We start from the raw sequence: 14,015 nt of genomic DNA on the forward strand, positions 1-14,015 counted from the left end.
TGAAATTTTAATACCCGAACATGTTATTTAATACCTGAAAACGGGCAGCAAAGCTATGGTTTCTGCCAAGATCTCTCCCAAGGGCAGGGGAGGGTGATCCTGGAGCACGTCTGAGAGCAGTACCAGTAGAGAAGTTAAGTTTTTTGCTACTTACACTTTGCCAAATTTATCCCATGCAATAAACTGGCTATCCAGATCAAATAAAATAATGATGAAAGCAACTGCAAAACACTGCTCTGGAAAAAAGTCACGGATTATAAGGGGCAGTTATTTACAAGCTGCAAATCCATCCTCGAGATGTTGATAATCACAGTTACATACACTTTCTCTCAAGCTCTCTCACTGCTGTTTTCCATCAGTGCTCTTCAGCAAGCATCTGGAATCTTCATCGATCACATTTTCCCCTCTAATTCAGATGCCACCAATTATGAGGATCCACACATTAGCTTCCTTTACTTGCAAATAAACTCTCCATGAATGTAGTTTCTGTATACGGCCAGTGTTTGTCTCTTTAGGCCTCATTTTCTTCAGCACCAGCAGTATGAGTTTTAGAGAAATGTTATTTCTGGTGAATTTATGTAAGGGGAAGGAACCTCATATTTTTAAAGATGGAAATGATAAAAGATGAAACTTGTGTGCTGTTTGAGTGTTTTCCTTTTGATTCATTAAAAACAGGCAAACTTTCTGATAGATCATTTAAAAATGTAGTATATTCTCTCTCTCATCAGCAAGAGTAGCTGGCTGATGAATTACACTTCAAAACTAATGCTGGCATTAGTAAATTAAAATGAAAACTACTATGCTTTTAAAAAGCACGGTTACCTTTCTATTGGTTTATTTGAAATCTGTATTTAATCTCTCTTAAACACTTGTCCTAGTAGCTTGTCATTCTGATAAGCTTTCCATTTATAGTGGCAATATTCTTTCAATAGTTTCACAGATTATTACAATTATGGTTCAGAATTTAAAGTTTCCAGAAACGGGTAGTGAAGCCTTTGTTTCCCATCATTTTCATGAGGTAGAAGAATGTTCTATCCTAAAAACCATAAATATATTTCTCTAATGATGCAACTCATCCGTTTTTCTTACTGCTCCCTGCCTTTCTGTTTTATTACTTTGAAGGGGGGCTGGGGACAGAGACCAATTAACCTTCAAAGGTCTTTAATAAAACAGCATTATGGATGAACGAGATAGAGAGTATAGCAAAACACAGCGTTGCTTCCCCAGGATCTTTTCTTGTGTGTGGCAAGAACATTTAACATGCGATCTACCGTCTTAAAGAATTCTTAAGAGTATGATGCAGCGTCGTTAACTATAGGTGTGATGTTGCACAGCAGCTCTCTAGAATTTAGTCATCTTGCATGACTGAAACTTTAAGCTCCTCAAATAGCAACTCCCCATTCCCTGCTCCCCCAAGTTCCTGATTTGTTTTTAACAGCGCATTTCCTTCCTTCTACTTCCCCAGAACCAAGGTCTATCTTGGCCCTCCATAGGGTATTATTAGCTTTTATGCTTTTAGGCACTCAAAGGATGCTCATCATCTGCAGGGAAAGTGCTTTAAGATCACTACGTATCAGGAGATTGGTGACCACTACATGACCATGACAAGTCACTCCCTACCCCCCTTTCAGCTTCAGCTGTCGTCTGACTACCCCTCCACTTCCTTTCAGCTGGTATCGTTAAGGGTATGGGCTAAAACTGAAATAATGAAACGTCTGGAAATGGTAGGAAGCTATAAAAGTGGAGCAACAATGCTTCTGTACCTCATTCATAGAGAACAAAACTTTCCCTGGTTGACCGAGAGACTATGAAACGACTTAAAAATTCAGAAGTAACAGAATTTTCTCCACTGAAAATACCATTTATCTACATTCCTTTCCCTATATTAAAAAATCAAAATTAAAAACAAAACTTTAATAGATGACCTCACTACCACTCTTCACAAATCAAACTTGTCTCTAAACACCACTTTTATTAGATCCCAGGTTCCATATTCTAAGTCATGTACCAACCTCACATGCTGTTTTCCATGTAACTGCTGGCAGGAAATCTGAATTACAAGAATGAAATAGGCAATGGCTAGAAATCGTGATTACATTTATTGGAAATATGGACTAAATAAGGCACTTTAATTAGTATCAGACAGAAGAATGAATTGATCTCCAACAAAGCACAAAGTGTTGAAGCAATAAGATTTAGAAAACGTGTCCAAGACATAATTCACTGTGATGATGGAGGAGACGAATCTCTTTCCTGTTGTGCAAAATGAGTTCAAGATAAAAGTCACCCCACTGCTGAAAAGCTGCAGTTGGTCAGCATTCAGGAGATACGTTTTTAAGGAAATCTGCCCCTGGGATACAATGAAAAACAAAAATCTTTTAATTCTTTTTAAAAGTTAACTCAGTCTGCCTGAAGAAACAGGTAAGATATTTTAGCCAAATTTCCTTGTGAAAAGAGTAATCAAAAGCATATTGGAGGCTTAACTGTAATATTTTCTCTCTAACTCACAAGTGTTTTAATTCATTTAAATTATGCATGTATATGTTCCCTATTGTAGCATCTCTTTATGAATACATTGAGTTTATTAGAAATAAAATGAGACGTATTCTGTGAAAACTTTTACTATTTGTGGAAAAAATTATTGTTAAAATAACTACTTATGTAAAAATTAACTCATTTGATTGACCAAATATTTAGGTATCAATTAAATAAAAGACTTTGTAGAGATTATGCTAAGTGAAAAGAAGCCAGATACAAAAGACTACATTTTGCATATCATTTACATGAAGTGTTCAGAAAAAAAATGACAGAGCTAGAAGGCATACGAGTGTTTTCTTGGAAGTGAGTAAGATTGCAAATGGGAATGAGGCAACTTTGTGAAATAATGTGTTTTGAAACTGAATTGTGATGATAGTGGCACAAGTGTATAAATTCATTAAAAATCATCTAAATTTCAGTAAAAGAATTTTATGCTATATAAACTATACCTCAGTAAAACTTTAAGAAAAGATTCTGTAAAAACATCATGACATTGAGATTCTAAGGGCATTTGCACTCCCTTGAGAAATCACGGAGTACTAGAGTAGGGTAGTGTTTGTGACACCCTCAATATGTTGAGGCCCTAATCCCCAATGTGATGGTATTTGGAGGCGGGGCCTTTGGGAGGTAAGTGGGCTCAGATGAGGTCATGGGAGGGGAGACCTATGAGAATATTGGCGTCCTTATTATGGGATGAAGAAAAATGAGATCTGTCTCTTTACCATGTGAGGACACAGCAAGAAGGCAGCCATCTGTAGGGCAGGAAGAGGGCTCTCACCAAGAACCCAACCTAGCAGGGCTATTATGGTTCACTATATAATCAGGATTAGTAACCAGAAAATATCCACAAAGAAAAATCTATCTCCAGATGGTTCTACTGGTAATTCTACCAAACACATAAAAAATAATTAATACCAATTCTTCATACCCTTCCAAAAAGTAGAAGAATTTTATGAGGCCAATATAAAATCAGACAGATGCCAACAAAAAAAAGGATATTATAGACCAATCTCTTATGAATATAGATTTTAAAAATCCTCAACAAAATACTAGAGAAAATAATCCAGTAGCAAAAATAATTATAGGGGCTTCCCTGGTCACACAGTGGTTGAGAGTCCGCCTGCTGATGCAGGGGACACGGGTTCGTGCCCCGGTCCGGGAAGATCCCACATGCTGCGGAGCAGCTGGGCCCGTGAGCTATGGCCGCTGAGCCTGCGTGTCCGGAGCCTGTGCTCCGCAACGGGAGAGGCCACAACAGTGAGAGGCCCACGTACCGCAAAAAAAAAAAAAAAATTATATACATCACGGCCAAGTGGCAATTATGCAAGGTTGGTTTAACACACCCCCCCCCCCCCCGCCAAAAGCATATAATGTAACGTACCATATTGATAGAATAAAAGGCAAATACCATATGGTCATCTCAATAGATGCAGAGAAAACATCTGACAAAATCCAACACCCTTTCATGGAAAAAAAAACCACTCAAACTAGGAATACAGAGGAATTTCCTCAAACTGATAAGGGGCATCTATGTAAAAGGCACAGGTAACATCATGTTTAATGATGAAAGACTATGCTTTTCCTCTAAAATCAGGAATACAAGGATGTCTTTTCTTGCCACTTCTATTTCACATTGTACTGGAGGTGCTAGTCAGGGCAATTAGGCAAAAAATGAAATAAAAAGCATTCCGATTGGACAGTAAGAAATAAAACAATCACTATTTGCAAATGACATACAGTAAGAAGTCTAAGAAATCCAGTAAAAAAAGTACTATTAGAATAAACAAGTTCAGCAACGGTATGGAATTAATATACAAAAAATCAACTGTATTTCTATACATTGGCAATGAACAATCCAAAAGTGAATTTAAAAGAACAATGCCATTAATAATAGCATCAAAAAGAATAAAAATACTAGCAATAAACTTAACCAAAGAAGTAAAAAACATACTTTGAAAACTACAAAACATTGTTGAAAGAAATTAAAGATTTAGATACACGGAAAGATATCCCACATTCCTGGGTAGGAAGACTTAATATTGTTAAGTTGGCAATACTCTCCAAACTGACCCCAGATTCAATACAATTCCTATCAGAATCCAAGCTGGTGATATTTACAAAATTTTTGCAGAAACTGACAAAGTGAACCTAAAATTCATATGGAAAACCAGAATAGCCAAAATAATCTTGAAAAAGAACATATTTGGAAGACTCACACACCTGATCTTAAAACTCAATACAAAGCAATGGTAATCAAGATAATGTGGTACTAGCATAAGGACAGACATATAGATATATCAATGAAATGAAACTGACAGTCCATAAATAAACCCACGTATCTATCATCAAATGATTTTCCAAAGGGTACCAGGAACATTTAACGGACCAGGAGTAGTTTCTTCAATAAATGGTGTTGGGACAACTGGACTGTCATACACAAAAGAAGGAAGTTTCACCCTACATCATACCATGTACAAAAATTAAAATGGGTCAATCACCCAAATGTAAGGGCTGAAATTATGACAGTGTTAGGAGAAAACACAGGGGTAAATCTTTGTGACCTTGGATTTGGCCCTGGATTCTTAGATATGACACCAAAAGCACAGCAACAAACAAAAACTAGGTAAACTGGACTTAAAGTTGTAAAACTTCGTGCTTCAAAAGACAGTACCAATAAAGTGAAAAGATAATATACAGAATGGAAGAAAACATGTGCAAATCATATATATGATAAGGGTCTAGTATCTAGAATATATAAATAGTTCTTTCAACTTAACAACCAAAAGGCAAACAACTCAAAAAATAGGCAAAAAACTTGAATAGACATTTCTTTCTCTAAAGAAGCTGTATGAATGGCTACTACAGCATATGAAAAGATGATCAACATCATTAGCCATTAGAGGAGAGCAAATCAAAACCACAAGATACCACTTTACTCTTACTAGGATGGCTATATATTTTTAAAAGTCAAACGACAAGCACTGATGAGAATATGAAGAAATTTAACTCTTATACATTGCTGGTGGGAAGATAAAATGGTGCATTGTGAAAAAGCATTTTGATAGATTATCAAAAAGCTGAACACAGAATGACCGTATCATTCAGCAATTTCACTCCTAGCTGTATACCCAAAACAACTGAAAACAGGTACTCAGATGGGTATTTGTATACCAGCCCTAACTGCAGCATCATTCACAGTAGCCAAAAGGTAGAAACCACCCAAGTCTCATTAGCCTAGATGAATAAACAAAACGTGGTATATACATACAATGTAATATCATTCAGCCACAAAAAGGCGTGAAGTCCTGACACATGCCACAAGATGGACGAACCTTGAAAATATGCTAAGTGAAAGAAGCCAGTCACCAAAGAGCACATATTATTGTTATATATGATTCCTTTTATATGAAATGTCCCCAAAAGGCAAATCCATAGACACAGAAGGTCAATTAGTAGTTGCTTAAGGCTGAGGTGATTTGAGGCTGATACGTAAAAGGTAAAGAGTTTCTCTCTGAGGTGATGACTATGTTCTAAAATTGACGATGGTTGCATAACACTGTGATTATACTAAACCAGCTAATTTTTAAAACAGACACCAAACCCCTCCCTTGACTCCATATGCCTTGCTAGAAATGGTCCCAGTTTCTCTGTCTCACACAGCCTCCTCTTGAGAGGTTTTAACCTCTTAAAGAGCTGTTTATCCTCATTATTTTCACTTCACCATGAATTAGTAAATTCTGACTGAGTACCTACGAGGTGCTAAGACGTAAGATCAATAGGACAAGAGCTCTGTCCAAAAGGACAGAGGAAGGGAAACAGTACAAGATACACAGATGAGGAACCCATTAATCTAAAAATTATCAAGTGATGAGCCAGAAAATACCCCCTTAGCATTGCGTTGAGGGCTGTTCTCAGCAAGTGATGTTTAAGTTTCTCAGTACTAAGGATCCAGCTATAAAAAAGGTAAGGGACAGAGCAACTGCAGGCAGAGGGAAAAGCAAGTGCAATGATGAGAGAAGGCTGAGAGGAACTGCATGAGGTCCAGGGAGGCGGAACAGTAACTGACCGGAGGAACAGAGAGACAAGGTGAGGTCCCAGAGGTAATGAGAGGCTGGTCAGGGGAGACCTGTAGGGCTTTGTAAGGCAGGGTGAGAAGTTTCAGTTTGTTTCTTCTCAATCCCATAATATTTTGTGCACATCTGTCCTGTTACACTTAATTCTCTGTATACCTCCTTAGACTTTGCCCCAAAGAAAATCAAAGTTTCTCGTTCATCTCTATCTAGCCAGTGCTCAGCCAGAATCTCAGAGGTTGAGGTTTCCTGAATGAAGAATCCACATATTGACACCGTTATAAGGCAAAAATCCTAAGGCCTGTAAGAAATTCTAAATAAAGTTTAAATGGAAGAAAAAGTGTTATCGAAAGGCAATGTGCAAATGAAGGCCAGGCAATTTTCATTTAAATTCCCCTGGCCCACGTGGTTATTTCTACCAGAGACTGTGATGTTTCCCACGTTTGAATCAGTTAAAAAGAACATCTTCCAAACTTAAACTCACTCCCAGAATCTGAAACATAAAACTGCCAGCAAAGAACAGCTTTAGCATCTCCAGTTACTGCACGGTAGTCATTAACCGGTTCTCTAACTCAAGCCTACTTGCTAAAGTATCCCAAGACGTTGTCTAGTATCTACCTCAGCACCACCACAGAGCTATAATACACAGAAATGGAAAAGCTATAGATCACATTTCTAGTAACTGAAATAGGATCAAGCACTGCCTTTTAAATAACACATGATAAAAACACATGCATTCCTTACAAGTGACTTACAAACATTTAATTGCCTAATAATTAGCTTCACATTTGCATGTTGGATTTTCTGTTTGTGCTACACAGGGATTCTGCATAGCTCTAATTATAGCCTCATTATCCAGAAAGGCACACACTGATTCTAACACAGTTGAGACAAAGCTAGCCAAATAACAGTTTCAGAGTGTAAAACCATACGACTCTTCAAAGAGATAAAGCACATTTCTTCAAGAGGGAAGAAAGGCTTCCCTGGTGGCGCAGTGGTTGAGAGTCCGCCTGCCGATGCAGGGGACATGGGTTCGTGCCCCGGTCCGGGAAGATCCCACATGTCACGGAGCGGCTGGGCCCGTGAGCCATGGCCGCTGAGCCTGCGCATCCGGAGCCTGTGCTCCGCAACGGGAGAGGCCACAACAGTGAGAGGCCCGCGTACCGCAAAAAAACAAAAAAAAAGAGGGAAGAAAAACACATTTTTTTCAGCTGGCTTACTGTGGCCTTGAGGCTTCGGCCTGGTCTGTCTGCAGTTTTTCTCCTCCTTCCACTTCCATTGTACAGTAAACAATTCGATTGGGAGCGACTGACTTCAAACCTTCCACTTCCATTATGACAATCTAAGGATAAGAAAAACGTTTCACTGATTCGTCAAGCTGACAACACTTAGCAATAGAGACGGCAGTATGAACTACATATGATTAGGAAGACCAACTGATAACATTATCTGGCAATATCATGGTATTTTATCTTCTTTATAATCCACCTTTATTCATGGAAGGCAAGTAACATTTTGAGAAAGTCTGGTATCTGAAGACGCATCTCCTGCCAGTTATGAGAGATTCAAGTCTCTAAATATGAGCCACAATGAAGTAAGTGAGATATAAACTACTCAGAGCCTGAAAAGAAATTATGGCAGGTCTGCATGAGGCAAAGCAGAATTATTAATGAAAATTCAGTGCATGTGTTAAAAGGATTCAGGTTGAATTCCACATAAGGCGACTGGTAGACACTGTCACCATCACACCAATTCATTGATATCAATACATGACGTCAGAAAATTTCTATGTTCACTTATTTTATATGACTACTAGCATTTATAAAAGAATTTTCTTCATAGCTACTGTTTACCTTATGAAAAGATGGAAAATATAACTTGGCAATGAATATCTTACTATTAACTTGACAAGGAAAACAATTTTCCCCATCCATTAAAGGTATATACCAATTTGATGTAGTCTACTGGAAAAGGGTGGAAAGACTGATATTACCTTATATATTTGTAACTCCTGGGGGAAAGGGAAACATAGTTTTCAAGTGTGCTTTTTATGTCTGTATAAAAGACTACCAATCTTAAAATACTGTAACCTAACATTCTTACTGGATGTACACATAAAATATAACTATTACTAAATATCATTTATAATAGTTTTTTAAAATCAAAACTTGCATCACTCAGTTTCCTAAATTCTCAAAATTAATAAAATATATTCAATGACCTTTTTATACATGCACATGTATTGATCTCCTGTTGTATATGTATAAACAAGATTAATAGCATCATTCATGCCACGTAGCTACCAAAATATCCACTAAAAAGATGTGTGTCAGGGCTTCCCTGGTGGCGCAGTGGTTGAGAGTCTGCCTGTCGATGCAGGGGACGTGGGTTCATGCCCCGGTCTGGGAAGATCCCACATGCTGCGGAGCGGCTGGGCCTGTGAGCCATGGCCGCTGAGCCTGCACGTCCGGGGCCTGCACATCCGGAGCCTGTGCTCCGCAACGGGAGAGGCCACAACAGTGAGAGGCCCGCATACCGCAAAAACAAAACAAAACAAAACAAAAAAAAAGATGTGTGTCATTTATTGATCTTTTAATACATTATGAAAATCATTACACTCTTCACAGAGTTCTGATATGAAAGTTCAGGCAAAAAGCCTCAAAGGAACAAACCATCTTAAAAGAAGTTTTCTTCCTTTCAGTTCTGGTACAACAGCTTTTTTTTTGTAAATACAAATGTCTATTATTTTTGTTGCATTTTTTCATAAAAACATATGGGAAACTGATCACCAAAAAATACGGGTCAAATTCAGAACCATTTTCCTCCCCCAATCAAGGCTTTTGTCATTTTGTCACACTGAAACGCATACCAACATATGAATTAAAATGAAGACAACTGAAAACAGACTATGAGAATTGATAATAGTAACAGTTTTCACAGTCGCTCTAATACTCAAGGAAGTTTAGATGAAGTACTAAACATGAAGCAGAATTGAGTACACAAGATAAATCTAGAAATCCTGATGGCACTGTTTCCTATATGGGAATATGACTGTTTGTCCTGCATCTCTTTCTGTAGCGTGTTTAATAGCCAAAGTGCAAGAGAGAAGAAAGGAAGCATCTGCTTAACACTATTTCTGTCACCTCTACTACAAAGCTACTATAAACAGGACCTCCTAAAACATACGAGTTGTGAAACAGTTTTCTGTCCCTCAAAACAATGCTCCCGTCTGTTCCGGGAATGTTCTATCCTGCAGAATTGCCACTTTCAAAAGACGTAACTTCTGTTATGAATCCACACATATAAGTAAATAAAACACAGTTCTACAGATCTGACTTCCAAAAGGAATTTGAAACGTGCAGCTAGTCTCAATCATTAATGATAAAGGCAGCTAAGAATTCCATGGACCATCAACTAACCTAAGTTATCTTAGGCAACTGTTTCAACCAATTGCCAGTAAAACTTGATAATGAAACTACAGAAAATAAAGCTGATCCGTGTTCTGCCTTTTCTTCCCAGATCTCTGGATAACTGACGTAATCAGGATAAAACAAAGTTATCCTAGAAGCATAAAGAAGGGAGGCATGTACAAAATATGAAACCAGATAACACGCTTCTGAATAATGCACTGTCCGCCCACAGAGTTACATGGCACTCAGGCATGTGCGGGTTGTGATTAAGGCAGCTGACCAGTATGGTGAATAGGGGGACCACACACGTACCTCCAAACACAGAGGAGGTCACAGGGTCTGCCGGCCCTAAAACACTCGTGTGAACATCAACTATATTCATGCCACTGACACCATTCCCCTTACAACAGACTCATAACTTCATGGAAGAACGTTTTCCTAACCTTACTTGAATATTAAATTGTAACATACCGTTGTTTGGCTTAGTGTTTTGTGAGTTAGCTTGTCTCTTGCTTTATAAGTCTCTCTGAAGGCTTCATAAATGAAGAGACATAAGAGTAATCTTGTGAGGCTAACTGCTGTGTTTTGATACCATCAAAGTTCCCAATTCAATAAACAATTATTGAGTCAACGGTTTTAGGCTGTTGGCACTGTTTTAGGCTCCTGGGATACCTCAGTAAACAAAAAAGAAAAAAAAAGACTTTAACTTCCTAAAGCTTACATTCTAGTAAAGAAAGCCAGATAATGAATAATAAATATAATAAATAACTGATTTATATGTTAGGTGGTGTGGTGCAAGAAGGGAGGAGTGGGTAGAAATTTTAAAGAAATGATAAAATTTTTAGCAGTGTTTCAAATCTGCACTTATTCCTTTGACTCAGACTTCAGTTCCTAGAAAAACTCCTTCTCCACTGGGCCAGCTCTAAGCCTGACGGATGAAATGTGAAACTCTTAAAATGGATTAACTGCTTGCCCTTCAGAGTTGTCTTAGGCTGAAATCTGGTGTCTGATGAGCGAGGCCTGGATAATGGGCGAGAGATAATTATTCAATTTAGCTAGGCTGAGGTCAGAGGCCTTGGGGCTGGAGGAGGTACCTGGTCCATTCCCTCAGGTGTCCCATAGACAAGCACTGTGTAGTCTGCCCTGAAAGAGACTTCATTTTGTTGTGAGACACAACTCCTCTGTAAAATACTGTAGGCAACATGGAACAGATCTGTACTATGCCATGATAGGAAAATATCTGCCTCATATAGACCTAGTAACAGAGGATGTCAAAACGATTGTAAAAATATGGAAGCTTCTCAGACCATGGCAAAATGAAGTTTTAACTCATTTCATCCTCCTAACACCCTTTTATTGCTAACTGAACAACCCTGTTTAACATACTGGCAATGAAGCACAGAATAACAATTCATAGTTTCACAAAAAAACTAACTCATGGGGCTTCCCTGGTGGCGCAGTGGTTGAGAGTCCGCCTGCCGATGCAGGGGATGCGGGTTCGTGCCCCGGTCCAGGAAGATCCCACATGCCGCGGAGCAGCTGGGCCCGTGAGCCATGGCCGCTGAGCCTGCGCGTCCGGAGCCTGTGCTCCGCAACGGGAGAGGCCACAACAGTAAGAGGCCCGCGTACGGCAAAAAAAAAAAAAAAAAAAAAAAAAAAAAGAAAGAAACTAACTCATGAGCATAATTTTGTTTTCAAAAGGGAAAGACAATTCATAAAAGCTAATTACTTAACAATGGTGTAAGATTTTTAAACAATAGAGAAAAGAGAAAGTGTTTTGAACTGTTTTCAGTTTTGCATGCTTATAGAGATAATGGTAGGTTCAAACATTACACAAATCATTTGCTTTCCAAATTATTTTTTATTATTAATGAATTTAAATGCCAAACTCTTGTTAGAAAAAGTTAGACTGTAATTAAAGAATTGACTTTGTTTTGTATAAAACCTTAAGAAAAAAAGAGTTGGCAGTTTTCATTTTAGTTGGCAGGAAACCTGACGCAGGAATGATTGGGAAATTCTACACCTGAGATACTATGTAGTTTCAAATTAAACATCCTGAGGTTATGAGGTTAAAGAGATTGAGAAGAAACCCAGGAACAAAGCCACTTGGCAAAGTTATTAGCTAATCCCTGAACTGGGTATGGAGTCAGAAGAAAATCTCCTATTTCTACCCTGACACTGAATTGAATCTATTAGCCTACAAAGAAAATGTTAGCCTGGAAGGGAAGAAAGACAGGCAGTTGTCTTATCCTCAAGCTTGAATTTCTCTTAGAGTTGAACAAGTGGAGGAAAGAACAGAAGCAGACATTTGCTTTTTCTGCCATAAACGAAGCAAGTCAAGTGTAAGAGGCATCAACAAAAAAATCTAAAGCTGTACCTCCTAAGACTCCACATGTTTTGCTTTGTCAACGAGCAACTCAAACAGCAGTACCGGGACCTAGCAGAGAGAGTGCATAACAACGCAAGAGAGGAGTTACAAGCTTGAATTTTTGAGAGGCTAAGAATTTAAGCTGGATAGTGCAAGCGTATGTGCGGGTGTTGGGTATAAACCCATACACATATCCATGGATCAGCCCATATACAGAGTTTAGCAGTGAGGAAATGCCATCATGAAAAATATCCACAGGGAGCAGTAGGGGTCAGTGATCAATGTCTGTGGTTTCCAGTGATCTGTATAAAAGGGATGAAACTCTGAAGTCTTGGAGAACACAATTTTAAATGCACAACATTTATTCTCGTTTCTTTTTTTTTTTTTTTTTTTTTTTTTGCGGTATGCGGGCCTCTCACTGTTGTGGCCTCTCCCGTTGCGGAGCACAGGCTCCAGACGTGCAGGCTCAGTGGCCATGGCTCAGGAGCCCAGCCGCTCCGCGGCATGTGGGATCTTCCCGGACAAGGGCACGAACCCGCGTCCCCTGCATCGGCAGGCGGACTCTCAACCACTGCGCCACCAGGGAAGCCCTATTCTCATTTCTTTTTAATGATATTTACTGTACCTGTAATGAAACGGCAAATCCTAGAAAGGAAGAAGTCTTTACTTCTCATCATCTATAGTACCAATACTGTACACTACAGCTGGTTTATGCGATTTGATTCTAGAAAGATGATCTCGTAGTTAAAGCAGATTAAAAACAAGAATAACCAAAAGCTTGAAAGGAGTTTCCAAATTACAGAGAATTCAATTATGTGTTTAAATCCTATTTCCACTCAAGCGTGTTTCAGTGCTTACTCTACCAATAAATTTCCACCAGCCTAGGTGGCGCCAAGAACACTTGCCTCAAAACTTGTATTATTTTATTATTTAACCCTAACACCACTGTTACGTTTAAAGGACAATTTGCGTTAATTTGCATTCACTCTCTGATTGTCTAGCAAATGAAGAATAATTTAACTTCTTCAAAATATATTACATTGCTTTAAATTTGAAACGTTACCACCAAGGTCAGCGGAAATGACCCTGTAGCCTCATTTACACTGCCGGAAGCAAACACGGGATAAAGCCACTTACCTCTAAGGTGAATGACAGCACCACGTCGGACTTTGACAGCTGAATCTCATTCTCATCTCCTATGTCCAAAAAGGCAGAATTCTGCGAACGTTTTAATTTTTGTAATTTAAATTCTGGACCACCTTTCGAAACTGGAAGACTCTCCAAATTGGCCATTAGCAAATTCACTGAAGACCGCAACTCTTCTATATACATATTCTCCATCTCTTTTGCTATAAATCTGGGGAATTTTCTTTCCTGGAAAATAATTTTTAAAATAATAATGTTACACAAGTCATATTTCAATTTTATCGTAAAAGATTATATGGTGGATATATACTCGACTGTCTTAGAAATTGTGATGCTCAATGATACTTTAGTCTCTAGGCTTTAAAGCCTCAGGCTTTGGCAATTTTGATTATATTTAACTGAACCTTATCTACCTTATGGAGGATCATTATCATAAAAAATGAATCACATGATATACATTTTCAGCTTAACTTTATTTTTGAT

General features: G+C 38.4%; 1 protein-coding gene across 15 annotated transcripts in view; it reads right to left on the reverse strand.

The window, feature by feature from the left end:
• CADPS2 (calcium dependent secretion activator 2) overlaps positions 1-14,015 on the reverse strand; it is a 485,983-nt gene that overhangs the window by 293,350 nt on the left and 178,618 nt on the right. For all 15 annotated transcript variants that reach the window (XR_012334053.1, XM_073809879.1, XM_073809876.1 and 12 more), the window contains 2 exons: positions 13,524-13,760; positions 7,829-7,950 (listed from right to left, as the gene is read on the reverse strand). Coding sequence is in view for 14 of the 15 variants with exons in the window: in XM_073809879.1 (XP_073665980.1) it covers positions 7,829-7,950; positions 13,524-13,760 (359 nt within the window). In the remaining variant the exon portion in view is untranslated. The remainder of the gene's footprint in view (positions 1-7,828; positions 7,951-13,523; positions 13,761-14,015) is intronic.

Source organism: Tursiops truncatus, chromosome 9 (genome assembly GCF_011762595.2).
Source record: "Tursiops truncatus isolate mTurTru1 chromosome 9, mTurTru1.mat.Y, whole genome shotgun sequence".
NCBI lineage: Eukaryota > Metazoa > Chordata > Mammalia > Artiodactyla > Delphinidae > Tursiops > Tursiops truncatus.